Source organism: Anguilla anguilla, chromosome 5 (genome assembly GCF_013347855.1).
Source record: "Anguilla anguilla isolate fAngAng1 chromosome 5, fAngAng1.pri, whole genome shotgun sequence".
NCBI lineage: Eukaryota > Metazoa > Chordata > Actinopteri > Anguilliformes > Anguillidae > Anguilla > Anguilla anguilla.
Genome location: NC_049205.1, coordinates 3,409,044 through 3,432,673, shown reverse-complemented (window position 1 = coordinate 3,432,673; position 23,630 = coordinate 3,409,044). Strand labels below are relative to the sequence as shown.

The window sequence follows — 23,630 nt, the reverse complement described above, 5'->3', positions numbered from 1 at the left end:
CGTAACGCGAAACTGGAAGCTGTGTTTTGCCCGAGTTCATTTTGCGGACCATTGCCCCACATCAGTCATCGTAATCCCCCGCGTTTGCTGTGTGTCACATCATAACACGTCCCCTGCCCAACGTGGTGCCTTGACACACATGCAGATATTTAAACAGAGATACGTGAACACTGGGTGCAATAGCATAATACAGTTTTTGTTTTTCCTTTTTACCCCTATGAACCAGATGTGATTTATTTTTTAGTAGCAGCTTCAGTTTATTTTCCTAAAGCAGCTAAGTGTGGAGACACCATGGTGGATTTTCTGAGGGTGGAAATATGAACTTTTGTCCAATGGGAACGCGGAATCTTGGCATAAAGCTTCTCGAGATTTTGAACAGAAGCCCCACACTGTCAGCAGCTGTGTGTCTGGATGTGTAACAACCCTAAGAGCCCTGGTGTCATCTCTTTAGTCAGCGATTTATGAGTTCATAGCGATCTGCAGTTTGACCCTTTTGTTTGGTACTTCGCCAAACTTAGGAAGCTCCACAAATGTGCGGTGGTGTACTGATGTTCACAGAATGTGCGTTTTTGATTTATGAAAGGATGCTGAAGCATTATGGGGGTGTACAATCATAAATGGCAAACAGGAAATTACTTTTGTGGGGTCTTGTTTTGTGACCCGTTTTAATGAATGTCAGCGTTTACAGTGACCTGTTCTCGCATTCTGATGAACAAGAATTTTGTTGCACACATAAATTAGCTTTTTAAAAAAAAATGTAAAAAAATCTAACAAATGTATTTGCGCTTCTGTTTTAATCAGAATGTCCTCCAGAATCAAGCATGCTGGATCACGGCCTTGATGAATGCTGGCTGCTGCCCGCACAGCCCTCATTCAAACAACTTATGGTAGCTGAGGTTAAAAAAAGGCTAATATCCTCCAAGTGCAGTAACAAGAGTGAAACGTGACACTACCGCTATTTCAACAGGGAGAAGGGCGAGTCAGTACATTAATTTTAAAAAAAGTCTCGATCAAATTCAGATGGGATGTCCTGCAACTCTGTGCACTTTTTTGAGAACCACTGGCAGTGGTTATGTTTTGCCAGGTGGGTTGATTTCAGTACGTGTGTCAGCTTCGATCCTGGGCAGTTGTACAGTAGCGTATCTCGAGTGTGATCTGAGCTTACCGCAGAACCCGTACCGGTCCTGAAACAGCAGTTGTCTTCAGACCAGCACATTCAATTACAATAAGCCAACAGGCGAAATTTATTTGTTTTGGGAACTTTTCTATTTTTTTTATTTTTTATAGATGGAAAAAGGTCTCCACAGAAACCCTTTTTTTTTGCTCTTCAAAACAATATCCTGGAACCTGCGACTCAGTTGCACAAAAAATAGAAGCTGATTTTTTTTCTCCATTGATGTAGTGGAGTTGTGTTTTTTTGCATGTGTGTGCGCCTGCATGCGTGCGGTCCAGCGTTGCACGCGTTGTTTCCATTTCCGCTGGAGCTGCGCAGTGGCCAACAATAGAGGATTGTGGCTGTACTGGGCAGCTCCCAGGTGTGAATGCGTATGAGTGTGAAGCAGGGTGTTCCTGCAAAAGAGCATCCGTGCTCAGTGAACCTACCCTGGGTGAATAAAGGTTAAATAAAAAAATACATTTACGGCAATTCACAGCACTCGGTGAGTTAATTCCAAGCACTTCAAGTCATCGCAGGCATGAAACATTAATGATATTTATGGCGGGCTATTTATGAGTGTGAAGTCTTTCCGGGATGGCCTTCTTCCCGCTGCCGCCGCGGAATTGAGCCGAGCTCCTTATCTGAGATCAGGGAACAGCGGCAAATGGGGATCAGCGTGAGCCTTGAAAAACCTAGAAAATCAGGCAAAGGCCTTATTCTGAAGCCCCCCCCCCCCCCCCCCCCCCCACACACATGTCCAAAGCATGCGATGAGAGAAAGATCGACTTCAATTTAATGCATTTTTTTCTTCTGGATCAAATTGCTTCATGTGCCGGTGCGTAAAAGCCTGGCTCGTCAGTGCGTTCAGTGGCAAGAGCAGCAGCAGTGGCTCGGGGATGGACCTCTGTTTGAGCCAGTTCACTGAGCCCTGGAAGGTTCAGCCACAAGCCACACTCCAGAAATACATGTTAGTTAGTTAGTTCACAGAATTTAATGTTCTAAGTTTTCTTGCATTATGGGGGTTCATCTGGATTTCAGCCGTTAAAAGAGCATTTGCTGTTCTTCACTTCGCTGTGGATGTGTTGAGGGGGGCCGTGTTTGGACGGGAGTCGGCCATGATGGGTGGGGCCTCGCGTCGCCTTGCGGTGTCGGGCGCGGGAGCGGGGAGTTTAATGGCGCCCGCCCGAGCGTTCGTCAGCCTCAGGTAAGCGGGCTGTCGGTGTGTTGGATTTCCCGTCGTCTCGATGATGAATCGCGGCGGTGTCGCGGTGCGTTGTCTCTAAAGCGCGGGGGCCCTTGGGTCACACCGAGAAACAAAAGCCCAGAACCTCACGAAAAGAACAGAGCGTTGTGCGGTGAACTGACTGAATGAATTCTGTCAAAATGGGAGCCCATAGCCTAATTCCATATATGTGTGTATGGATCTACATGTGCTCATAATTTCTGAATTGCCCGTAACTGCTGATGTGTTCATGCAATTTCGAAAGTCCACTCAATAATTTGTCATTCTGTTGTCAACGTTTTAATTGATTTTTTTTTTTTTAAATGGATTGCATGTAAAAGAATGAAATCTGTGCAAGTCACTCTGGATAAGAGCACCTGCTAAATGCTAACCACTGCTCAGCCTTTATCGATGCAGAAAAACTGCCATTAATCTTTATGAATAATGCCCACAATTTGCCAAAAATAGACAATAATGGGCCATTTATCTATAATTTTAATGTAATAACAGTTTCCAGTAAACCTTTTTTGTTAAGCACTTTTATGTGAGGAGTTACGCTGATCAGCTGATCTCTCTGGAGTGTCTTCAGAAGGGGACAGTCTTCAGCTGCCTGTCAATAAACACACACACAGTCAATTAGGAAGTGTCACTGTGGTGCTTAGATAAGGATCAGCAGCAGCAGCAGCAGCAGCAGCTCAGGGATGGACCAGGGATGTTTGAGCCACTTCACTGATCTCTGGAAGGTGCAGCCACAAGCAGCACTTCAGAAATCCATGTTGGTTGGTTAGTTTGCTCGTTTTCTCGTTTGTTTGTTTGTTTGTTCGCTCTCTTGTTCATCCGTTCATTATTTGTTTATTTAATAGCCAATGCCTTCATCTAAAGTGACTTCCAGGATTAAGCGGGTTATATGATGGATGGATGAATGGAGTGATAGATGGCTGGATGGATAGTTGGATGGACTCTTAGCTGAATGTGCGGCAGTCATGAGATGCCGGCACCCTGATCTATTGTTGAAACCATGTCTGCATGTTCTGTGAAATATCAGCTGTTAAACAGATACTAATAATTAGAGGAGTAACAAGGACGATCATAAAATAATGGGCACGGTACTAACGCTCTTATAATCCCGGAGAGTGTCTCCGACCTGACTTATCACCGCACAGCTCGTTTTTCGGCTCTCACCCCAGGTGCTCATGGGAAATGTCAGAAACGTTCTTCATCCTGAAATGTCTCCCCGCGTCGCGAGCGCAAACTTGCTACAGACGCCCCTGCAAACACTCCGCTTGTCAAACGAGGGCTGTGAAATGTTTTGACATCAGTCAGCCTTGACGGAAACAATCTTCAGAAGAAAAAAAAAGAAACGTCTACGAGGCCCAGCTGTGTTCCACGTTCTTAGATATTTTTTGCCGTGTCAATCAAAATGTAAAAGTCCAGCCTAGGATATATAAAAATAAAAGTAGATTTGTATAGGCAGGAAGCATATTGGTCAATTCTCTCCCTTTTTCCACTTTTTTTTCTGTCATATGGATTTTCATAACTGACAGAATGCACATTTCCCTGCACCCAAAGCAGTAAAATGTGCCGTTGGTTGTCAGCTACTGTATTTGTCTGTGTGTTTCTTCATAAAGTGATTTTGTGATTTACAGCGTCCGTCTCAATCATGAGGATTGTTAGTATTTTAAGAACTTTAGAACTTTAAGTGTAGACTGCTTATGGCAGCTTGTTAATGGGATTTCAGGTTTCGGTGTCTGATTTGTGAAGTTTTCGAATAGAAGAAAGAGCTCAAGGAACATTCATTTAATAAAATACAATGAATTATCTAAAGGTGTGCATTGTGCACATGGCTTAAAACTGGGGTGTGCAATCTTATCTGAAAAGGGTCGGTTTGGTTGCAGGTTTTTTGTTGTAGCCCAGCGCTACGACACCGGATTTTCCTTATGAAGGTCTTGATTGAAGACCGTGATTACTTAGTTAAATAGTTAAATCAGGCGTTGTAGTGCTGGGCTAAAACAGAAACCTGCACCTGTTAATGTCACCCACCCCTGGAGTGGGAATACAAGCATTATCACTCCCCTTGTCTGGGACACTAATTGCCACCTTCCAACTCGACGTGTGGAAATGTCCGCCGTTCGAGTCCGAGAGCACGTTTCCTCCTTCCTGTGTAGCGCGTTCGCTGGAAGCGCTTCCCCTGAAACATCAGCACTGGGGCGACCCGGTTACGTAGGGAAAGATATCGGAAATCGGTTTCGGCTCGGGCATCCCGACATTCCGAAGCTGAGGCCGGTGATTTGGGTGAGTCTGGGTGATTCCGGGTGATTCTGGAACGCCGGGTGACAGGAGCACTCAGCAGCGGGTGTTGGTGACATTCCCGAAAAACGTCTAACTGGACAGAACCCGTGGCAAGGCCTGTCACCGGCTGACGTACCTGCTTTGCTGCCTCCGACGCACTGATTTTTTTTCTGCCACATCCTGTGGTTTTCTTTCGTTCTGTGTGCTTGGGGACGTGCAATAATAGGAGCCTAGTGGTTGTTTGCCTTTTCCTTAACATAATTTAGCTACCAAATAGAGCCGTATATAACAAAAATGTGTTTATTGGATGACATGACTGTCTGATATTTAGATATTTACACCTGTACTTTAGACCTTAGAGATATGGTGACAAAATAATGTTTACATTAGAATTGTTCTCTGGCCCTTTACATTAGAATTATTCATCCTTGGGGACGCATTACTTCAGAAAAGCTGTTTTCTAGTTCTGTCTTCTGCTGAAATATATATTGAGAATTGTCAGTAAAATACTCCGTACATGAGGCAGGGACATATCAAACAAAGTGTAGATTGCCCTAAGAAAGTCAGCATAAAATTTGATCGTATCAACTTTTTATTTATTTATTTATTTATTTATTTATGTATATATTCTATATATTTTAATTCCAGGCCTGATTAGGCAGAGAAGAGACGGGCCGATTTCCGAATCATGGGCGATAAACGCGAACCTCTCCAGATGCTATCGCGGACAGTGGCCCGGACGGGATGCTTATTAAGCGTTGCTCCTCCAGGGGTGGGGGAAACGGCAGAGATTACTTTAACCCCGTAAAGATTTGAGGGTGGGTGTGTGGGGGGCCGGGGGCGTGGGGCGTCGGGGGCTCGTAATGGGATCAGATACCGGGGGGACCGCCAAATCTCTTTTGGCTACCATACGCGCCCGCGGGAAACGGTTTTGGTCGCGGCAGCTCGGGTGCGGAGAGGCCTGTGTGTGTGATGTCATCATCAAAGAACAGCGGCGGGCTCCGGGGGGGGGGGGGGGGGCCGAGATCTTAATCAGCTCCGCCTTTTACCACAAGATTCGTGCTCCCCGTTTTCCCTTTATGTAGCTTTCTCTCTCTCTCTCTCTCTGTCTCTCTCGCTCTCTATCTGTCTCTTTGTTTCTCCCTCGGTCTCTGTCTCTTGATCTCGTTCTCACTCTCTCTCTGTCTCTCTCTCGCTCTCTCTCTTACACACACACGCACACACACAGACACAGACACATGCACAACCAACATTCAGGCACAAATAGGCTTTATACTCATACTCATTATACTCATAAATCATATACACACCGAGAATGAGTTACATTAGTTTTTTTTTAATGGTTATTTTTTGTGAATGTTTGCCTTTAGAACCAGAATGTTAAGTTCTGGCAATGTTTGATATTTATTTTTATAAACGCAACAGACTTTGCGTTTCCTCTTTCATGTCAGTACTCTGAACGCGGTCTCCATATGCCGCCTACCAGCCAGCGCCCTCCGCTGCTTCGGTGAACACCCCGCTGTGAATGCCGCCATTTTAAACTCGAGGCGCTCAGACGCCGTCTGAGATAGCAAATCCGCCAAGACCACCACACGCGCAGACGGTGCCACGCTCTGCCCCTTTCCTCAAGCCCTGCGTGTCTTTCGAGGAAATAAAAATATTGGGATTGATAAACGATAATACCGGGGATAGTGTTTTAACGCGGGGGGTTCTGACAGTGTAGCCGAAATGGACTTTCTCTCCGGAGAGGAAATTAAATTTAATGAGTGCGCTCGGCAACCTGCTTGCATTGATATGTCATAAGTGCCCCTTCCCAGACTGGAAGATAATTTTTTTTTGCCATTTCCTATTTCCTGTCTTCTTTTAAAAAAAAATCCAAACAAATAACCAGTTGTCTCACCCAATTAAAAAGAACAGCAGTTTGAAAGCCTCTCACACTGAATCCTGCACGTATTTTAGATTTTAGCTTTTAGCTTTTCCTTCTCTCGCTCCGCCCTCCACAGAAGTGCGTCTACTGCCGTACGAGGATTAAGGAGGTTCGGGGGGCGTGCGTCCAGTGCTCGAGCGGTCGCTGCCTCACTTCCTTCCATGTGACCTGCGCCCACGCCGCTGGGGTCACCATGGAGCCCGACGATTGGCCGCACGCGGTGTTCGTCACCTGCCACCGGCACCAATCACGGAGCTCTAGAGCTGTGAGTGCTCCCGCCTCTGGTTCTTTCATTAAACCCATGTACTGTTGTAGCATAATGTGCACGTTTATCATATATCTCCATATCATTTCTTTTTCTGATTTCTGATATCTAATTAAATAAATGTACTTCTAGACATTCCATGTTCTGTAGAATCAATGATATTCTCAGTTTCTACCTATAGTAAGAAGCATTCATTCTGAAACATATTTATTTTGGGTTCCATGTTTTCTCAGAAGTGAACACTTCTTTTGAACAAAACAAATAATTTAATTCTCAAATTTACCTGAAGATGCGCTGCTGTAATGTGAATTGAATGATCCTGGTTGTATGCATATTTGTAGCCTCAGACAGTGGCGTGCAGGCTGTAGAGACAGCTGTACAACTGTGGAGGCCATCGTGAGCATTTGTTGGACATTCGGAGACGGGTAAAATATGTAGGGATTTGGGCGAAAGAGAAAGTGTCTGTGCTTGCGGTCGGGTCGATGGACTATAGCCTTCAGGAAGCCAAGGACACAGGTGTCAGCCAGCAGGGTCTCCAGACACTTTTCTCAGCGCTGGCTGACAGTGTTCACTCCCCAGTCATGACAAAACCAGGGAGATTAATCTCTCTAATGGTCTCTGCGCAGGCAATTACACCCCCGTGTGAGAGATCAGTCTTAAAGACACTCGCATGTCCCTGCCACAGAATCTTTCCAAAGGCGGTTGTAAGGCACTGAGGCAGACTCTCTCACGGTGTCAGTACCCCTCACTGTGAACATCACCTCGCTGAGCAGTTAGCATTAGCACGTTTATTAGCATGTCATACAGGTAATGATCAAACAAAAAAAAAAGAAAGGAATTGTCTTTAATCGGTGAAGGATTCTGGTGGTTCCACGGTGGTGTTGGGTACATTTCCTGGGATGGTTTGGATGTACTCGGTAGATAAGGACAATGTAAATGTTTACTGGATGGTTATGGTGTCCATTTTAGGTTGTATCAGCATTGAACATAGCTGAGTTTCAATTTGACTGTTTTTTTTCCCCCCACAGAACCTGATAGTTGTGAGAGAACTCGAGTGTGGCAGCACTGATGACTGTGCTGTTGAAATGTGTGTGATGTTGTATCGATTGTTTTTTTTTTTTTTACAGAAGGGCAGCGCTTGCAGGAAGGACATCGTCCTCGGGCAGACGGTCATCACGAAGCACAAAAACCTGCGCTACTACGGCTCCCGGGTCACGCACGTCCTGTCCCAGACCTGCTACGAGGTCATGTTCGACGACGGCTCGTTCAGCAGCGACACCTTTCCGGAAGACATCACAGTGAGTTTGCGTCCCCTGCGAGAATAGCATTGCTAGCGTGTGCTTAAACGTTTGAACAGATTTTTTGGAATGCTAAATTTAAAAAAAATCCAAGTCAGTGTTCTAGAACTCCACTGCTTTCAGTCACCAGTAGTGATTGTTACATCCGCGTCTTAACTGAACATTCTAATCAGACCAGTGCATCAGCATTAGAATGTTCTTAACTGAACATTTAAGAACTCTTAAAAACATTTATGGACCATTAAGAATATTCTAATCACATGTTGTGATTAATCGCATGTGATCTTATTCCTTAGAGGGTTAAAGAAACACTTATTTTATTTTGCCATTTGTTAGAAAAAAACGTAAGTGCTCGGATATGTGAGCTGGGATGTGACTCCTTCGTGCATCTGTCATTACTGTTTTTTTATAAATAATTTTTTATATTAATATTTGTTTTCACTTTTTTATCTAAAGCACGTTGAACTTAACGTATTGGAATGAAATGCGTTGCATAAATAAAGTTCGGTTTGATTTGAAGTTGGAGGACGAACTTGATATTGGTACACTACCTCCGCACACGGTAAATATCTCTGACTGTGGAGCAAACTGCTGGCACTGCAGGTCTGTTTTTGGGAGTGCATTTCCACGTCTCCATATCTGTCAGTTTTACAAGGGATAAGGTGTCACTGCAGACAAAATAGCCCTTGTTAAGACATTGCGGTCAAGGCATTCTGTTCAGCTTGTTTGCTTCTGCACTGAACACCTTCTCGCTCTGCGTATCGGACACGATTTTGGTCGGGGGTCAGTGACAGACAGCGGTTTCCGAGCTCCTTTCCACAGATTTATTTTCAGATTCAGGTCAGGGACTTGACTTGGGTCACCCAAGGACATGCACATTATTCAGCTGCAGCCCGTGCAGAGTACATCTTGCCCTGTGGAAACGTTGTCCTGCGGAAAAGTGAATTTCACCCACCCCCCCCCCCCCCACCTCTACGGCTGTACCAGACTCCATCCATTTGGCCGTCAGTTCTGAATGGCTTCCCCTCCCCCCCCCCCCCCCCTTGCCAGGAGGAATCCCCATGACAATGTGGCTGGGACCACTCTGCTGGAAGGCAGTGGTGGTGGTGGTGGGGGTGACTACACGTGAGGCACTGCGTGGGGTTTGGACCAGGAAGAACACTTTCCATTTAGACCCAAAAAAAAAAAGTGGCCTCGTCTGACCGCAACAGTCTCACTTCGCTTCTGTCTTGCGAACTCCATACGGGATTTGCGATGTCTTTGAGGGTTTTTTTTTTTCTCCCAGTAATGGTAGTTTTTTCTTTTTGGAGAGTCACTGCAGTATTGTTTATTTATGGCCTCCCCACTCATCTCAGTATATGTATTCTGTAGCTCGTTCAAAGTTGCTCTTGTCCTCTCGGTAGTTTCCCTAACCGTGCTTCCTCTTGCCCCGTCGCTCGGCTACGATGGACAGTCTGATCTCAGCAGTGTCCGGGTTGCTACGATGCTCCGTCCGCTATTCCGCGATTGACTCAGCTCTGCCCAAAGGAAAGTTCAGGGACTATTCATGATTTAACACCCTTCTCCTCACCCTGCGCCTTTCCTTTTGTCTTTGTCCCAGAGTTTGTTTTGAATGCTGCTTGGTCTCTGTGCTAGAATACCTGCTTTGAAGTTTGTGACTGACAGGGACTGGTACATTACAGAGAGGGGGTGTATTAATTCTGAAATCGTGCGGAACACTATTGTTGCCATGGTATCACTTGCACAGTATGTATGTCATCAGCACTGCATTCTTCATTTAAAAAAATTATTCACTTTTATTTGTAAAAATATGCACTTGTAAGTCACAAGTACCGAATGAACCCCTACGCTATGCGATTCTGTTTCAACCAGGAGAAAAAAGTGGGAGAAATTACCTTTTCTTTTTTTTACATTTGTTCTCTCAGACGTTTTCTGTAAATGGCTCTGAAACTCACAGAACTTCAGCTGCTGTCCTCTAACAGAGTGAACAGGAACAGGAAATGATGTAAAAGCGAGGCTGTGGAATGGTTTCTTGGGCTTGATCCGTAAAATTGATTGATGCTTCACTGTGTTCAGTGCATTCACTCTTACACAGCATGATATTTGATCCAAAAGCGAGTTCCTGTTTCTTTCTCTAGTGAGGATGTAGGAAGTGGTGACGAGCTGGTGCTTGATACGTACTCTTTTTCCCCTTCTCTGTTTAATCTCGGTGCTCAAACCGTTTCTTCTATTTTTTCCCCTCCTCTTGTGCCCCCAGCACCCCGCCGACGTTTCCTCTCGACAAAAGAGAAAAAGAAAAAAAAAAAGACGAACTTCAGACGGTCTTTTTCTGCGTCGGAATGAGAACGCGGCGTAGCGAAACTCCTGCTCGCAGAAGCGCCTTAATGGGTACGGCGTCCGGGACGCCTGGAGACGCGCTCGCGCGCTTGCTCGAGAGACGAGACGCGCCGTCTGTTTGATCGCGATCCTGCCAGGCAACCCTGGGATTCAGGACCCAGACAACGGCATGCACTGTTGCTCTATACGTGCATAAAAATACATTAAAAAATCCCAGCTGGGGCAACAGAATTATCATCGTGGCACAGAATTCTTCTAATTGTATTTCCTCGGTGTATGACGTGTAGTTACGCTGTAATTACAGTGTTATTATGCGGGTATTAAAGTAACTTTATGTAAACCGCAACCAATCTCTAGTTGTTGAATGCAGTGCACTTTCGCTAGGGTTGGAGTGAAACCCTACAGGACGGTAGACCTCCAGGAGCAGGGTTGGGCAGCCCTGCTCTAGCTGTTGAATGAGGATGTGATTTGTTAGGATTGAAGTGAAACCCTACAGGATGGTAGATCTCCAGGAGCAGGGTTGGGCATCCCTGCTCTAGCTGTTGAATGAGGATGTGATTTGTTAGGGTTGGAGTGAAACCCTACAGGACGGTAGATCTCCAGGAACAAGACTGGGCAGCCCCTGTTAATATATCATTGGGACTTATACAGCTCATAGTCCAGAAATGTTCGGGGGAACCAAAAGGCCGCAATGCCCATGGGTATATTTAATTACAGCACGTTTGTTCGCTTGTTCTGTGAGATGCAGTATTATCCTGGAAATTTTATATTCTTATATTTTCTTTGTCATATCAGTTTCACTGTTGTTGGTGAATCTGCTCTCATTTTAATGTTTAATTGTTTGAACATTTTTTTTTTTTCTACTTTCAGTCTGGCACAGTTATTTCTGCTTGTCTGTGTGCATTAGTCATACAAGATCAGGCTTATTAAAATGAGGCCACATAGGTAATTTATTCTCGAACTCCGCATCCACTTCACTAATTGTTACTGACGTAAAACTAGTCCCCAAGACATGAGGCAAGAAAATAGCCTGAGCGTTATCTGATTTAATTGACTGCAGCTGAATTGTACTTTCAGTTCTTGTATTTGTTTAAGCCCTATTCAATATGCCGAGAGAACAATATAGGCATAAATCTGCTCTCTTGTTCTCTGATTTAGGTGAAGCATTGCACTTGAATGCTCCTTTTTTTAAAAACCCTAGAGTACTTTAATTCACCTTTATAAAGTATGAAGGCAGTTAATAAAGTCTTTTTAAATGTAGTTTTAATTTTAAGGCAGTCCCATGATTGTTTTAAACATTTGAGGGAAAGGATTGTATAAATCTTTGCCATTTTGGTTAGTTTTCCTTTTTTATTTGTCTGACATAATATATGGTGGGATTCAAACGAAGCACTTTTTGATTTGTCACTTAGGCCAAACCCAAAGAAACCCTTCCAGATGAATCCAGTGTAGTATCACTAATGTCGGTGTATTTTCCCCCTCCATGGTGAGATATGGCAGCGGAAGGTAATCGGTTCTAGCCAATGAAAATCAGTTTGTTTTTTTCCCAACGTTCCTGCTTCCTGCCGAGGCTCATCCCTCTTCATTGAATCTTTTGTCTTTAAAACCATCAGGTTAGGCCAAATGAATCAAAGAAACACTAAAAGCACAGTAGGAATTAATTCCTTAATTTCTTGCAGAACTCAACCTTTACCTTTTAACAGGGCTGGAGCTGTTTGACTGGATCTCAGGAACTGTCACTCAAAGACAGCAGGAGAGTCTGTGAACTTTTACAGCAGCCCTACGTAATACAAATGACAGCACCTCTCTCTTTCTGTCTCTCTCTCTCTCCCCCCTCCCTCTCTCTCTCTGTCTCCCCCCCTCTGTCTCTGTCTCTCTCGCTCTCTTTCTCTCTCTCTCTCCCTCTCTCTCTTTCTCTGTCTCTCCCTCTCTCTCCCCATCTCTCTCTGTCTGTCTCTCTCTCTCTCCCCCCTCCCTCTCTCTGTCTCTCCCCCCTCTCTCTCTCTCTCTGTCTCCCTCTCTCTCCCTGTCTCTCCCCCCCCCCCCCCCCCCCCTCTCTTTCTGGCTTTATTGCATTGATCTGCTAACCCTCTGGTGCAGCAGCTGAAGGAGATTATCCCCCGGTGGGGCTTGTAGATGTGGCAGGGCTCGTGCACGGGGATGTATCTGTGGAGATGCTATCATCCATCTATCAAGGGTTTTTTTTAATCAAAAACAGAGACTAGACTCCCCCACACTCGATACGTCGCCTGTCCTTTCACACAAGCAGTGGTTTCTTGATATTGAGTTTACCCCTCTTGCTGGAAGGGCACAGATAGAAAGGTATTCTGAGGAAATATCAGTATATATATATATATATATTTTATAAATCTAATGGGAACACACAGGCCCCCCACACACACAAATCCACACACACATATTACACCCCTACCCCCCAACCCCACCCAGGAAGATGTACCTACAAATTTGTAATTGAACCCCAAGGAGCTGGCTTTGTGGCACCTAAGAATCCGGCAATTACTGACCCTTGCCCTCTGGATCGTACGCGTGGCACGTCTGACAGGAAACCCTCCCAGGCTTCCGTTCTTGCTCGTAGGAAATGGAGGCTGTAATATCGGTTTCAGGAGGCGTGTTAATCTCAAGCTTAATTTTCAGCCTTAGCTTAATTTTCAGCCGTAGCCCAGCTGAATCCTGTGACGGTCTGTATGGGTGTGGCAGGAGTCAGCGGGTCCCGTGTGACGTACAGTATGGCGGCCGCTTGCTCGCCTCAGCCGGTGGGCCTCAGAGGGGGGTGGGTGGGAGAATCCGGGGGAACGGAGCCAGCGGGGAGCAGATTTTCCCGAATTTAGCCCAAGGGGACCGCAGCAGGGAGCAGGTGGGAGGGCTGGATCTGAAGGAAATTCCTATTTTAGTGCCTCGCACCGCCGCGGATGGTGAAATCAGGCTCCCGGGCGTCAGTGAGTACTCCCCGATGGAACTGGAGCTTGGGAGAGGTGCGCTTGTAGGCCTAGTTATTTTGAGTTTATTGAGATTTGGAGGGGCAAAAAAGGTGTCTAATTACTGAATACAAATTGGCCAACTTCTCATTTCCAGTAAATATTTTTTTTTCCAGCATTATAGTTGGTAGTTTTGCCTTTACACACATTTTTATAGTCTTCATGCTAGTGTGCTGCCCCAACCAATGCATTACAAAATAAGTACAAATCGTTTTTAACATTATAAGATTATATGGTGCTGTGGTCCCTGGTCCCTGCTCAAACAAATAATCTGACAACGGTTCACCTTGAGGGAACATATGACAGTTTGTAGAAGATTGACATCGGCCTGCATTCAATCAACTCATGTCAGCTTTGCAAGTATTCTTTTCTTTTTTATAGTCTTCAAAATTAAGTCTTCAGACTGTTTTTTTTTGTGAGGACTGTGTACTGTATAAGCCAAAGTTAAGGCCAAATTATGATGAAATCCAGGCCGGTAACTCTTTATGGGTTCCTTTGCAGACAGTACTTACTCCGACTACATTTAGTGCATTTAGCTTTTTCTAATTCACTCCAGTTGGTGCTCTCTCACGTTAACGGTAAGTATGTGTGGAGGAAAGAAAGAAGGCTCAATGAGTCGTCTAATTTAGCCTTGGATCTATGCAGATTAATATTTAATTCGCCGTGTTGGCTTCCTGTTTATAAAACATTTACTCAGCGGTACAAGGTCGGACCTTAGTATGCTTATGTATAAAAACCATGACGTGCCGTGCATATATGAGAATATATGGCACCACAGGGTGGTGATGGTCTGTTAACTACCCTGAATCACCATATAATCTTGTATATTCACTGGCATGGAGTGGCTTAGGTCTCTTATACTGTGGCTACAACTAAAATGCATAGAAACAATTAAAGTGAAGTAAGACTTTTAATCAAGTACAAAACTAAAAACCATTATGTACATGTCTGCCACTTAGTTAAATATAGTTCCTCTGGTATAAAAAAAAACATAAAATTGCTTAGCTAGAGGTAATGTGTTGCAACTAAGATATTCGCTGGATAAAGATACTCTTCCTCCACGTATGTCACCTTAGCTATTGGTTTTGAGAATAAACTGTTATAACCTGTTGCTATGGTTACATTTCCTTTTATTTTGGAATTCCTAAGCTGACAATCTGAAAGATTTGCACCGTATTGATTTGTAACTGTAATGAGGCAGCCCCTGGATTACCGTGCCCATACACACATATAATGCACAGCTGTCAACCAATCAGAATTGAGCATGTATCCAAGCCATGATGCATGTATGTATGCACTTCTCTTAAGGGTAAAATGTTTAAATAGAAAGGAATTGCAGTGCATGCTGCCAGATACAGACTGAATGCATGTTTCTGGGAGCGAGCTTGTCCCCTCCTCGGTGTGATAAAATAAAATTCTGTCTGCTCACAGCTGAATGTGGGCTAATTAGTTTTTTTTTCCTCCTTGTTGTTGTTATCTTTCACAGTGGCTCAGAGCTCTATCGGGCCACCATGTCGGTGGAGATAAGCCTGTACAGAGGGAGGCTGCTGTTTTATCATAAATACAGCCAGCTCCGCTCATCAAAGCACCTCTGAAGATGGTGTTCATTTCCCCAAAACCACCACTCCCAGAGTGATGTAAACATTACAGAATCCAAAAAAAAAAATACAAAAATGGCTACCAAAAAAAATAAAAAATCAAATATGCCTTTACGGAATTTTGTGATTGGACGTGTATACATTTCTCCAGTTCCCCAACTAGTATGTAATGAGTGCAAAATAACTGCATTAAACCTTCTAGAACCCGGTGGAACCAATTCTGCTCTAGAATCGCAGGATAATTCTGTTTTAGCCGTGTGCCAGTGCTGTGATGGACAGTGGATGTGCTGACGTGTTATGATTAGGTTAGTATTGCAGAAGGCTGATATTTATGTGTGTATATACATGTTGAATGTGTAATGTATATGCACAGTTGACTTAAAGCTGATGGTAAACCGGTTTGTGATGGCCATAATGCCATCAGCATCCAGTGCTGATAAAGTCCAGACAAACATTTAAGACGAGAACAAGAAGGGGCTCTCCACAAACGCCCGCCATCCGTCCAGCTGACGGGAAATGTCGTCTGGAAGCCGGCGATAGCAGACCAGAGAAGTGTGGGATTAGCTGGGGGGGGGGGGGGGGGGGGGGGGGGGGGGGCGCTGTGGGGTGTAGGGGTTAAGGGGGGTGTGGATGGGGGCTCGGGGGGGTGGCGACTTTGGGTGGCATCCCCGGATAACAGGGCTTCTGTTATTGAGCCCGCTTATGGTGAACGGTGGAAGATCCCAGATTTAGACGCCGTACTGTGCTGGCCGGGTCCAGCCCGTTCCCCACGGCAACCCAGCCCGTTCCCCACGGCAACCCAGCCTGTTCCCTACGTCAGCAGAGAGTGGGCGACTAAACCCGAATTCACGTCCACAAAAACCCAAATCTGTTTTCCTCGAGAGTTTAATTGGCTGATCATACATTTCTTTTTCCTTTCATATATACGTATATATTAAAAGAACATCATTATCTGTTCTTTGGAAGATGGCTGCTGAAATGTATCATGGTTTTTTTTTTTCATTTAAACTTATAGTTAATTTCACAGTGGAAAATAATCTGCCGATGTCTTTCTTTTAATAGCCTGTGCCTACTGTTCAGGGTCAGAAACATAGGTTTTGGCGATGCATAATTAATCGGGCGAGCTGGCTTTCTTAGGGCTGGGGACCGAAAGGAACACAGTCATGTTGTGCTTATATATATATATATATATGAATAAATCATGTCTCTCGCTGCCACCACACCATTATGTTTTATTCTGATAAAATGCTGATGTTGAATTGTTAATGGTGAGCACCTGTTCATTTAGTTTGTCTGACTTATACTGGCCTTTAATACATAGTTATCCACTACTTCTCTTGCAGCTTTTGCCCCCCCCCCCCCCCCCCCCCCCCACATTTTAAGCCTTGCAATTCCCTCAGACTCTAAATTTAGGTTTTATGGCACTCTCTCTGCCCATTACTCTATACTCTACAGTATGTACTTGGAACTTCGATTGTGTTCACTGTTCTTTGTTCCTTTCCTCATAATGCAGCCATGTGCAGTAAATTGCAATAGATCACAAACGTGATTAGAATGTTCTTAGCTGAACATTCTAACGCTGATGTCACAATCGCTGCTGGTGACTGAAAGCAACGGAGTTCTAGAACACTGACTTAAAATAAAAAATAAAAAAACATTCCCTACTCTTCAAAGGGCTAAACCTACTGTCTCTCTCCCTCGCTGTCCAGAGCAGGGACTGCGTTCTCCTGGGACCCCCGGAAGAGGGGGCGGCCGTGCAGGTGAAGTGGCCGGACGGGTTCTTTTACGAGGCCAGGTACCTGGGATCCAGCACCTCCTCCATGTACCAGGTAAGCACCGCGCCGTAACTGTGTGTGTGTGTGTGCGTGTGTGAGAGAGAGTGTGTGTGTGTGTGTGTGTGTGTGTGTGTGTGTGAGAGTGTGTGCGTGTGTGTGTGCGCGTGCGTGCGTGAGAGAGAGTGTGTGTGTGTGTGTGTGTGTGTGTGAGGAAAAATAAAAACACAGCTTGTCTCCGTGAGGGAAGGCAATGTGAAATATTTAAACCTGCCTTTAATTATTCATGCGCTCGTGAAGTGGGGGTGGAAGCCGTGGTGGGTGTATTCTCACTCTGAGAGTTTGAAAGAATATTTTTATTTATTTTTTATGTATTTATCCCCCTCTCCCCCCTGTAATTTTGTGGGTGGGTGAATTTAATGTGTACAGGAATGTGACTCAAAATGAATTGAGGAGGAGTTATCAGACTTCGCCCGTCATCTCGCCAGTTTAGCTAGTATTCGCTATTTATTTCTGCCAAAAATCAGTTTTTCTCTTTCTCCTTTGCGTGTGGGCAATATTTAAAATGGCTCCCGTGGTTAGCTCCATTAGAGTGGAGATTTGGATTACTTACAATTATTAAATATATTTGAATGATGCTTTAGAAATTCTAACTAAAGCTATCAAAGCAAAAAAAAAACAAAAAAACTACCATTTCAATTCCCAAGAAACTGCTTGACAGCCTTCTACAGCTAACAGATTATTCCAATTATAACACAACACATAGAGGCTAAATGTATAAATACGGCCGTGGTGCACAACAGCAAGCTAAAGATTTTTTGGTGGCATCCCACCCTCTAATGACTGCAACAGATTCATTTCCAATGACAATAATACTTTGTTATTTTTGTTTTTGTGCAATTTTGTTTGTATCTAATAGTACATAGCAAAAACATTTGGTTACAGATTTATAAGCTACTTTGTATTGTATGTATACACACACACACAGTGCCTCAGAGTACCTGTATTAGCAGTTCTGTGGGAAACGTCTGGCTCCAGCAGTAGATTGAGATTCACTTCTGATCCCGAAGCCTGTCTTTTTATTATTTTATGTACTGCATTCTGTGCTGTTTTTGTTCTGTAAGTCTACATTCAAAAATCCCCTGGGGCAGCCTGCAAACGAGGTGCTTCTTAGAGTTGTCATCCGTAAGGAATGAAATTCATCAGAGGCGACTTTATGTGCGAATCTCAGTGGTGGAGTTGCTAATGCGTGCAGCTTATGACTGTGGTTTGGGAAAAATAACTTCAGAACTCAATAGTCTGATAGAAGTATAACTACAATGAAGGATAAAAAAAGTATTAAAATGTACATATTTCCTTCTGACCACCAAGGAGAGAAAATGTTTCTTTAAATGAATCTGTTTAATATTTTTCCTTGATGCTGTTGGAGCCGTCTCTGTTCGTCTCCAGATTCAGAAACCTCTGAACTCTGTGTGAACTTCTCCAAAACAGCATTAAACAGAATAGAAAATAAAACAGAAACAAGCCTGTGGATGTTGTGGTGTATATTGGAGCGCATTTCATCTCCTAGAAAGTGCAATGTTGGGTTCTCCCCTTCGAATAGAAGTTCAGATCACAGAAAACCTTTTTTTTTTTTATTATTTTTTTTTTTAACACAGTGACTTTCTTGTGGCTAGAAGCACATTTTCCATTCTATATTTTTATGCTCGTTTACCTTGCTAAGACGTCCAGTATAGACCATAAATTTTGATTCACAAATTAATATTATAAATAATCATCATCATCATCATCATGTTTGAAAAGTTATCTGGATAAGAGTATTTGCTACATGTGAAATGTAATATGATGTCACAATAGGCTTCACAAAGCAGCCAATGAAAGTATAGGTAGAACAGCGTTCCTTCCACGCTGACTGGCCAGTGCTGGTGACTCCGCCTCCCCGTACCGTTAAACAACTGAAGGTTAGGAACCGCCTCGGTTTGGCATCCAGACTAATTTAACTGAAAGAGGGCCCTTTCACCTTCATGCTGTTAAGGCAGAAGGAGTGCATTAAAAAAAAAAACGCTCTTGTCAGTCTGAACAAGCTCTGGCGTTCCTTTCGTCTGTGCAGATGTCGAGAGAGAGGCTCAGAAGCCCTGGTTGGGATAATCAGCGAGGTTAATGAACTGTTGTTAGTGGGGTCCGCGTGTTGACCCCGGGTTTGGTAGTGCCGAGATCTCATTAAGCTCACAGAAGCGCCTGTCCTACCACTCCAAACGCTCCGCTTTAAGAGCTCACTTACTCAAGAGGGGCGATACGCGTCTGTTTGTCCTTTTTTTGTGATGCCAGAGCTGTTTGAAACCACACGAGCAACGCATAAGGGGAAGTTAGGGGAAGTGTGTGTCAGAGCTTTCAGACTATTTATGTGGTTTCCACTTTTCTAAAATGCCAAAAAGTGCATTTTTATGTGAGTCATTCAAGGACATCTCTGAAGTTCACACTGGTTTGCTAGCTATGTATCTTTCTTTGGCCACGCCCATTCAGTAAGACAATGAGACCGGAAATCTTTATTTGAAATTCAACAATGGCAGATTTCTCATATTAAAAACACCATGCTGAATGTTGGTTCAGCAGTGATCTTTTTGCAGGATATACTGTATATTAGAATGACATTTCCTTTTTAGATGCAATCACGGTTCCCGTGATTTTATTTGTTGCCAGTGAAAAGGGCAGACGTGAGTATTCCAGTAGGCGGTTTTATGTGATGTTTGATTGGTTGCTCATTCCCTCCTCTCGCTCTGAAGCTGACATCGTTGACCCTCGGGGGGGTCACATGGCCAATAAAGAGGCGCAAGCCCCGCCTCTTTTTCTTACTGCAAAACCTCGTTCGGCGCTGCCACACTTCTCTCAACTCCACAGTTCTCAGTTCCCTCCGTAGTGTCCCTGAACCTGCAGAGATAATATAAAGTGCTGTGTTTTTTTTGTCACAGCAGAGTGCATTTCTTGGAAACACTTGAGAAATTTGTTTTGTTTTTTTTTTTCTTTGTATTTCGGAAGCCTTTTTTTTGCCTCTGATTTTTTTTTCAGCAGGAAGATGTAGTTATTCTAAAGTGTTTTTTTTTTCGTTTCTCACAAGAGCGGCCACACATAATGTTCGGTTTCCCAGAGCACAGTACCTACACCAGTTCCCAGGATTGTGTTCCGCTGCTATCTGGATCCTGAGAAATAAAATATTTTATTCAGTGATTTTCTGTTTTCTCCTCTCGTAAGAAAACACTGACAGTTAACTTTCATTCAATTTTGCATGTTCAGCAAATTGCACATGATAGAGAAAACAAAATAAACTATAAGTGGTTTTAGAAGAGGCCATGTTGTACATTAGTATTGGAAGAATGGTTTAATGAACCCTGTAATGGGTGAAGGTACCATGTGACTTATTTGAACCAATCAGAATTTTGGGGTAGAGCAGGTGATTGGTTCCCATCTGCCACTCTCCGATCACTGTTGCGTTAAGTGCGTTTTCTGAGGTCAGACCAACTTTTATTTCTCTTAATTGTAGTTTTTAATTAAGAAAGATATGAAATGTAATTTTCTTTATCGTTGAAGGTGGAATTTGAAGATGGGTCCCAGGCCATAGCAAAGCGAGAAGACGTGTACACTCTTGATGAAGACCTACCCAAAAAGGTGAAAGGACGTCTTGTAAGTATCTTGTATGTACAGTAAGTTCCATTTTCTTTCTCTTACCGATGCCGAGAGTTAGTCATGTGTATATTTGCATTACTTTTTGTCCTAAATTCACAGATATATTTTTATTTGTGTGGAAAAGAAAATAAAAAACAATAAATAAATAAAATATACCACAATTTAATTTTGTTCTTTCCGAAACTGTAATAACATTTATGAAGTGTGAAATCTAATATAAAAATGATATAAGAATTTTATTTTTAATAGAACTAGGATACAGTTCTTTGTCTTGTGACCAGATTGTTTTTTTATTTCACCTTGACTACTGTAGAAAAATGTAGAATTATTATATACAGCACCTGATTATTCAAACAACAGTTATAGCAAGATGGAAGTGTTTCTTTAAAAAAATATTTTTTAAAACACCCACCTTTTTGATCAGCAATTTGGAATGGAATGTGAATTCAGTGCCTTCCCTCTGGCATAAATAATATGTGCAAATGCTTTGTATGTGTTTACAGTGCCAAAACGATACATGTACTGAGAGTGATGCCAGTCCTAGTTTGGTCCCAGTTAACACAAAATGTCCTCGCAATGTCACTGGAATGTCTTGTCAGTGTTATAACATTGCCAATACATGGCAGCAGCATTGTGAAGACCTCTTCTGTTGGCGGGGTTCTGTCCATTTTTTCTGTATGCTGATCTGAGGGGGGGTGAGGGCTTTCTGTGTGGAGAGGGATACAGTACAGTATGTGCTCCTGCTCCCCCCCCCACACACACTTCATCACTGTCCTTCATCGCCTTTTATTTTCTGCTCGTACGTACGTCATCCGGGGCCTAATTGCGCTTACTGGTATCTGTAATGGTGCGATCCATTTCCTGGGCTTCAGCTGTGCATTACCACACAGTGGAAGCCGGCAATTGGCCCCCTCTGGTCTTACTGGCATGGCAACCCCCCCCCCCCCCCCCCCCCCATTCCACTCCTGTTCACTGTACAGTTTTACTGGAGCATCCTGTCTGGTTACTTTTTTTTTTTTTTTCCTCCATGTTCAGGAATTTTTTTTTTATTTTTAAAAGCAATTTGTGGCTCTCGGTAAGCTATTCCTTCTCGACAGCGCCGCGTGAGAAATGAGCTCTCCCAGGGTTGAGTACATAAGGAAACAGACGCAGTGTCTGAGGCTAATTAAAGGCTGCTATGGCGAGAGGGCTGAATTAAACAGGCCTGCGTCGCCCCGAGGGTGTCTCCTAATGGCCCGGCCGCGGTCCGTATTGCCGTACCGTTGCAGCCACGGCGCGGCGTGAAGCTCCTCACGAATCCCACCTGAGGATTTTTCCGCCATTAGCGCTAACCGCGTGCGAAAACGTCCCGCAAAAAAATTACGCGCTTATTCTCGGCTTCCGTCTAATAGCGTCGCTTGCTTGACTCGCATTGTACCCCCGCGAAAGTGACGGTCGAAAAAACAAAAACTGCAGGATAGTGCCACTGCAGAAAATAAAATAAAACAAAAGCGCAGAAACGCTCCTGTGCAGATGGTTAATCGCACATCAGCTCCATGCCTGATGGGAGATTAACAGCCCAGAGGTACCAGCCTGAATAAATGCACGCTCATCTGTAGCAATAGGCCCAGTGTTGTGTAGCACTCGCATTTAACATTCTGACAGTTGAGTGGATGATAATCATCATTGGTTCAACAAAAAACGTAAATACTACCTGAAGCTGTTGATCTCTGCTGCAGATATACTGTATGCACATTTTTAAACGGTTAAAAAAAGAGCAACCAAAATTAAGTTGCTGTATTTAGGAGTCAGCTTCGTTTGCATGCGCATGAATTCAGTGAGAAAAATTCACCTGTGCGCATTGCGTTTCCTTGTGGTCTCACCTGTGTGCTCGTTGCGTTGCATGTTTTTGTGGTCTCACCTGTGTATCTGTGTGCGTTTGCATGAGTTTGTAGTCTCACCTGTGTACCTGTGTGTGCGTGTTGCGTGTGTTTGTGGTCTCACCTGTGTACCTGTGTGCGCGTTGCGTTTGCAGTCCACCGCCTCCAGCATGCGGTTCCAGGACGCGTTCCGCGCCCCCCCGATCGGCGGGGAGGCGAAGCGGCAGAGGACCCCAAACTCCCGCTTCCAGAGGGACTACGTGGCCCCCCTGGGCCGCCGCGCCTGTGCGAAGAGCGCACTCCAGCCCAGGCCCAGGGGCGGGGGGGGGGAGAAATGACCGGGAGGACCCACCAGACCGGGAGGACCATCAGCACATTCGATAAAAAAAACAAAAAAAAAACGATAAATAAAAACGAACGGAAGAAAAACTGAAGGTTTCCGGCTAGCGAAGACGCCGATCTATTTTTGTCACTGAACCGGTCGTCCACAAAAGGTTGCTCCGTTCTTTCGTAAGAATGACATCTATATTTGTTTGCATAATGTTTTCTAAAAAAAAAAAAAAAATGATTAAGCCTAAAAGAATGTTTTTTTTTTTTTCGTTTTTTTTTAAATATACTTTTCAAGAATTGCGTGACCTTTCTAAACTTGGGAAGCTTTTGACCGGACCCTCGCTTGTTTTTAAACGGCTGACGTAACGTGAAGTCTTGGATTTGCCTTTTTGCTTTTTTATATGCTGCGCATGGTAATAAGTGCCCACTTTTTTGCCTCTCTTGAGAAATTTGTGAATCATTTGATATGTGAAATTGCAAGTTAAATAACTGTTATTTAAAGCGCATCTTCAGATTTGACATATGCTTTTGTAATAATTTATTGAGATTTACAGTACATTTTAAATGTATATTTGGGTAACGGAAAATTAAAAGGTTCAGTTATGCCGTTAAGTCATTTGATTTCTTGTTTTAGCCTTCTTTACTTTTTTTGGAACTTTGTCGTTTTCGTTATATATTCCTTAAAGTTAAATGCATGAAAAAATAATTTCAGTCCTATTGGACTGAAAATAGTATAAATAGCACTAATGTCATTTCCACTACCAAAAATAGTCGTATAATATGCATCCCATCAAAATGTCCGCTGTGATTCTGGGTGGTAAAGTAAATAACATTTTCTGCGGTATCAGAGACATGGAATTTCCATCCTCGCGCTGTTTGGCGTACATCTTCAGGGAATTA

The 23,630-nt window shown here is 43.8% G+C and overlaps 1 protein-coding gene across 7 annotated transcripts in view; it reads left to right on the top strand.

Annotated features, from left to right (window-relative positions):
* LOC118227811 (lysine-specific demethylase 4C-like) overlaps window positions 1-23,351 on the top strand; it is a 108,453-nt gene extending 85,102 nt beyond the window's left edge. For 5 of the 7 annotated variants that reach the window (XM_035418738.1, XM_035418741.1, XM_035418742.1 and 2 more), the window contains 5 exons: window positions 6,671-6,859; window positions 7,987-8,157; window positions 16,798-16,917; window positions 20,446-20,549; window positions 22,556-23,351. In XM_035418738.1, coding sequence (XP_035274629.1) covers window positions 6,671-6,859; window positions 7,987-8,157; window positions 16,798-16,917; window positions 20,446-20,549; window positions 22,556-22,784 — 813 coding nt within the window. In that variant the 3' untranslated portion in view covers window positions 22,785-23,351. The remainder of the gene's footprint in view (window positions 1-6,670; window positions 6,860-7,986; window positions 8,158-16,797; window positions 16,918-20,445; window positions 20,550-22,555) is intronic. The other 2 variants (XM_035418739.1, XM_035418740.1) reach the window with 2 other exon arrangements.
* Window positions 23,352-23,630: the final 279 nt, after the last annotated feature.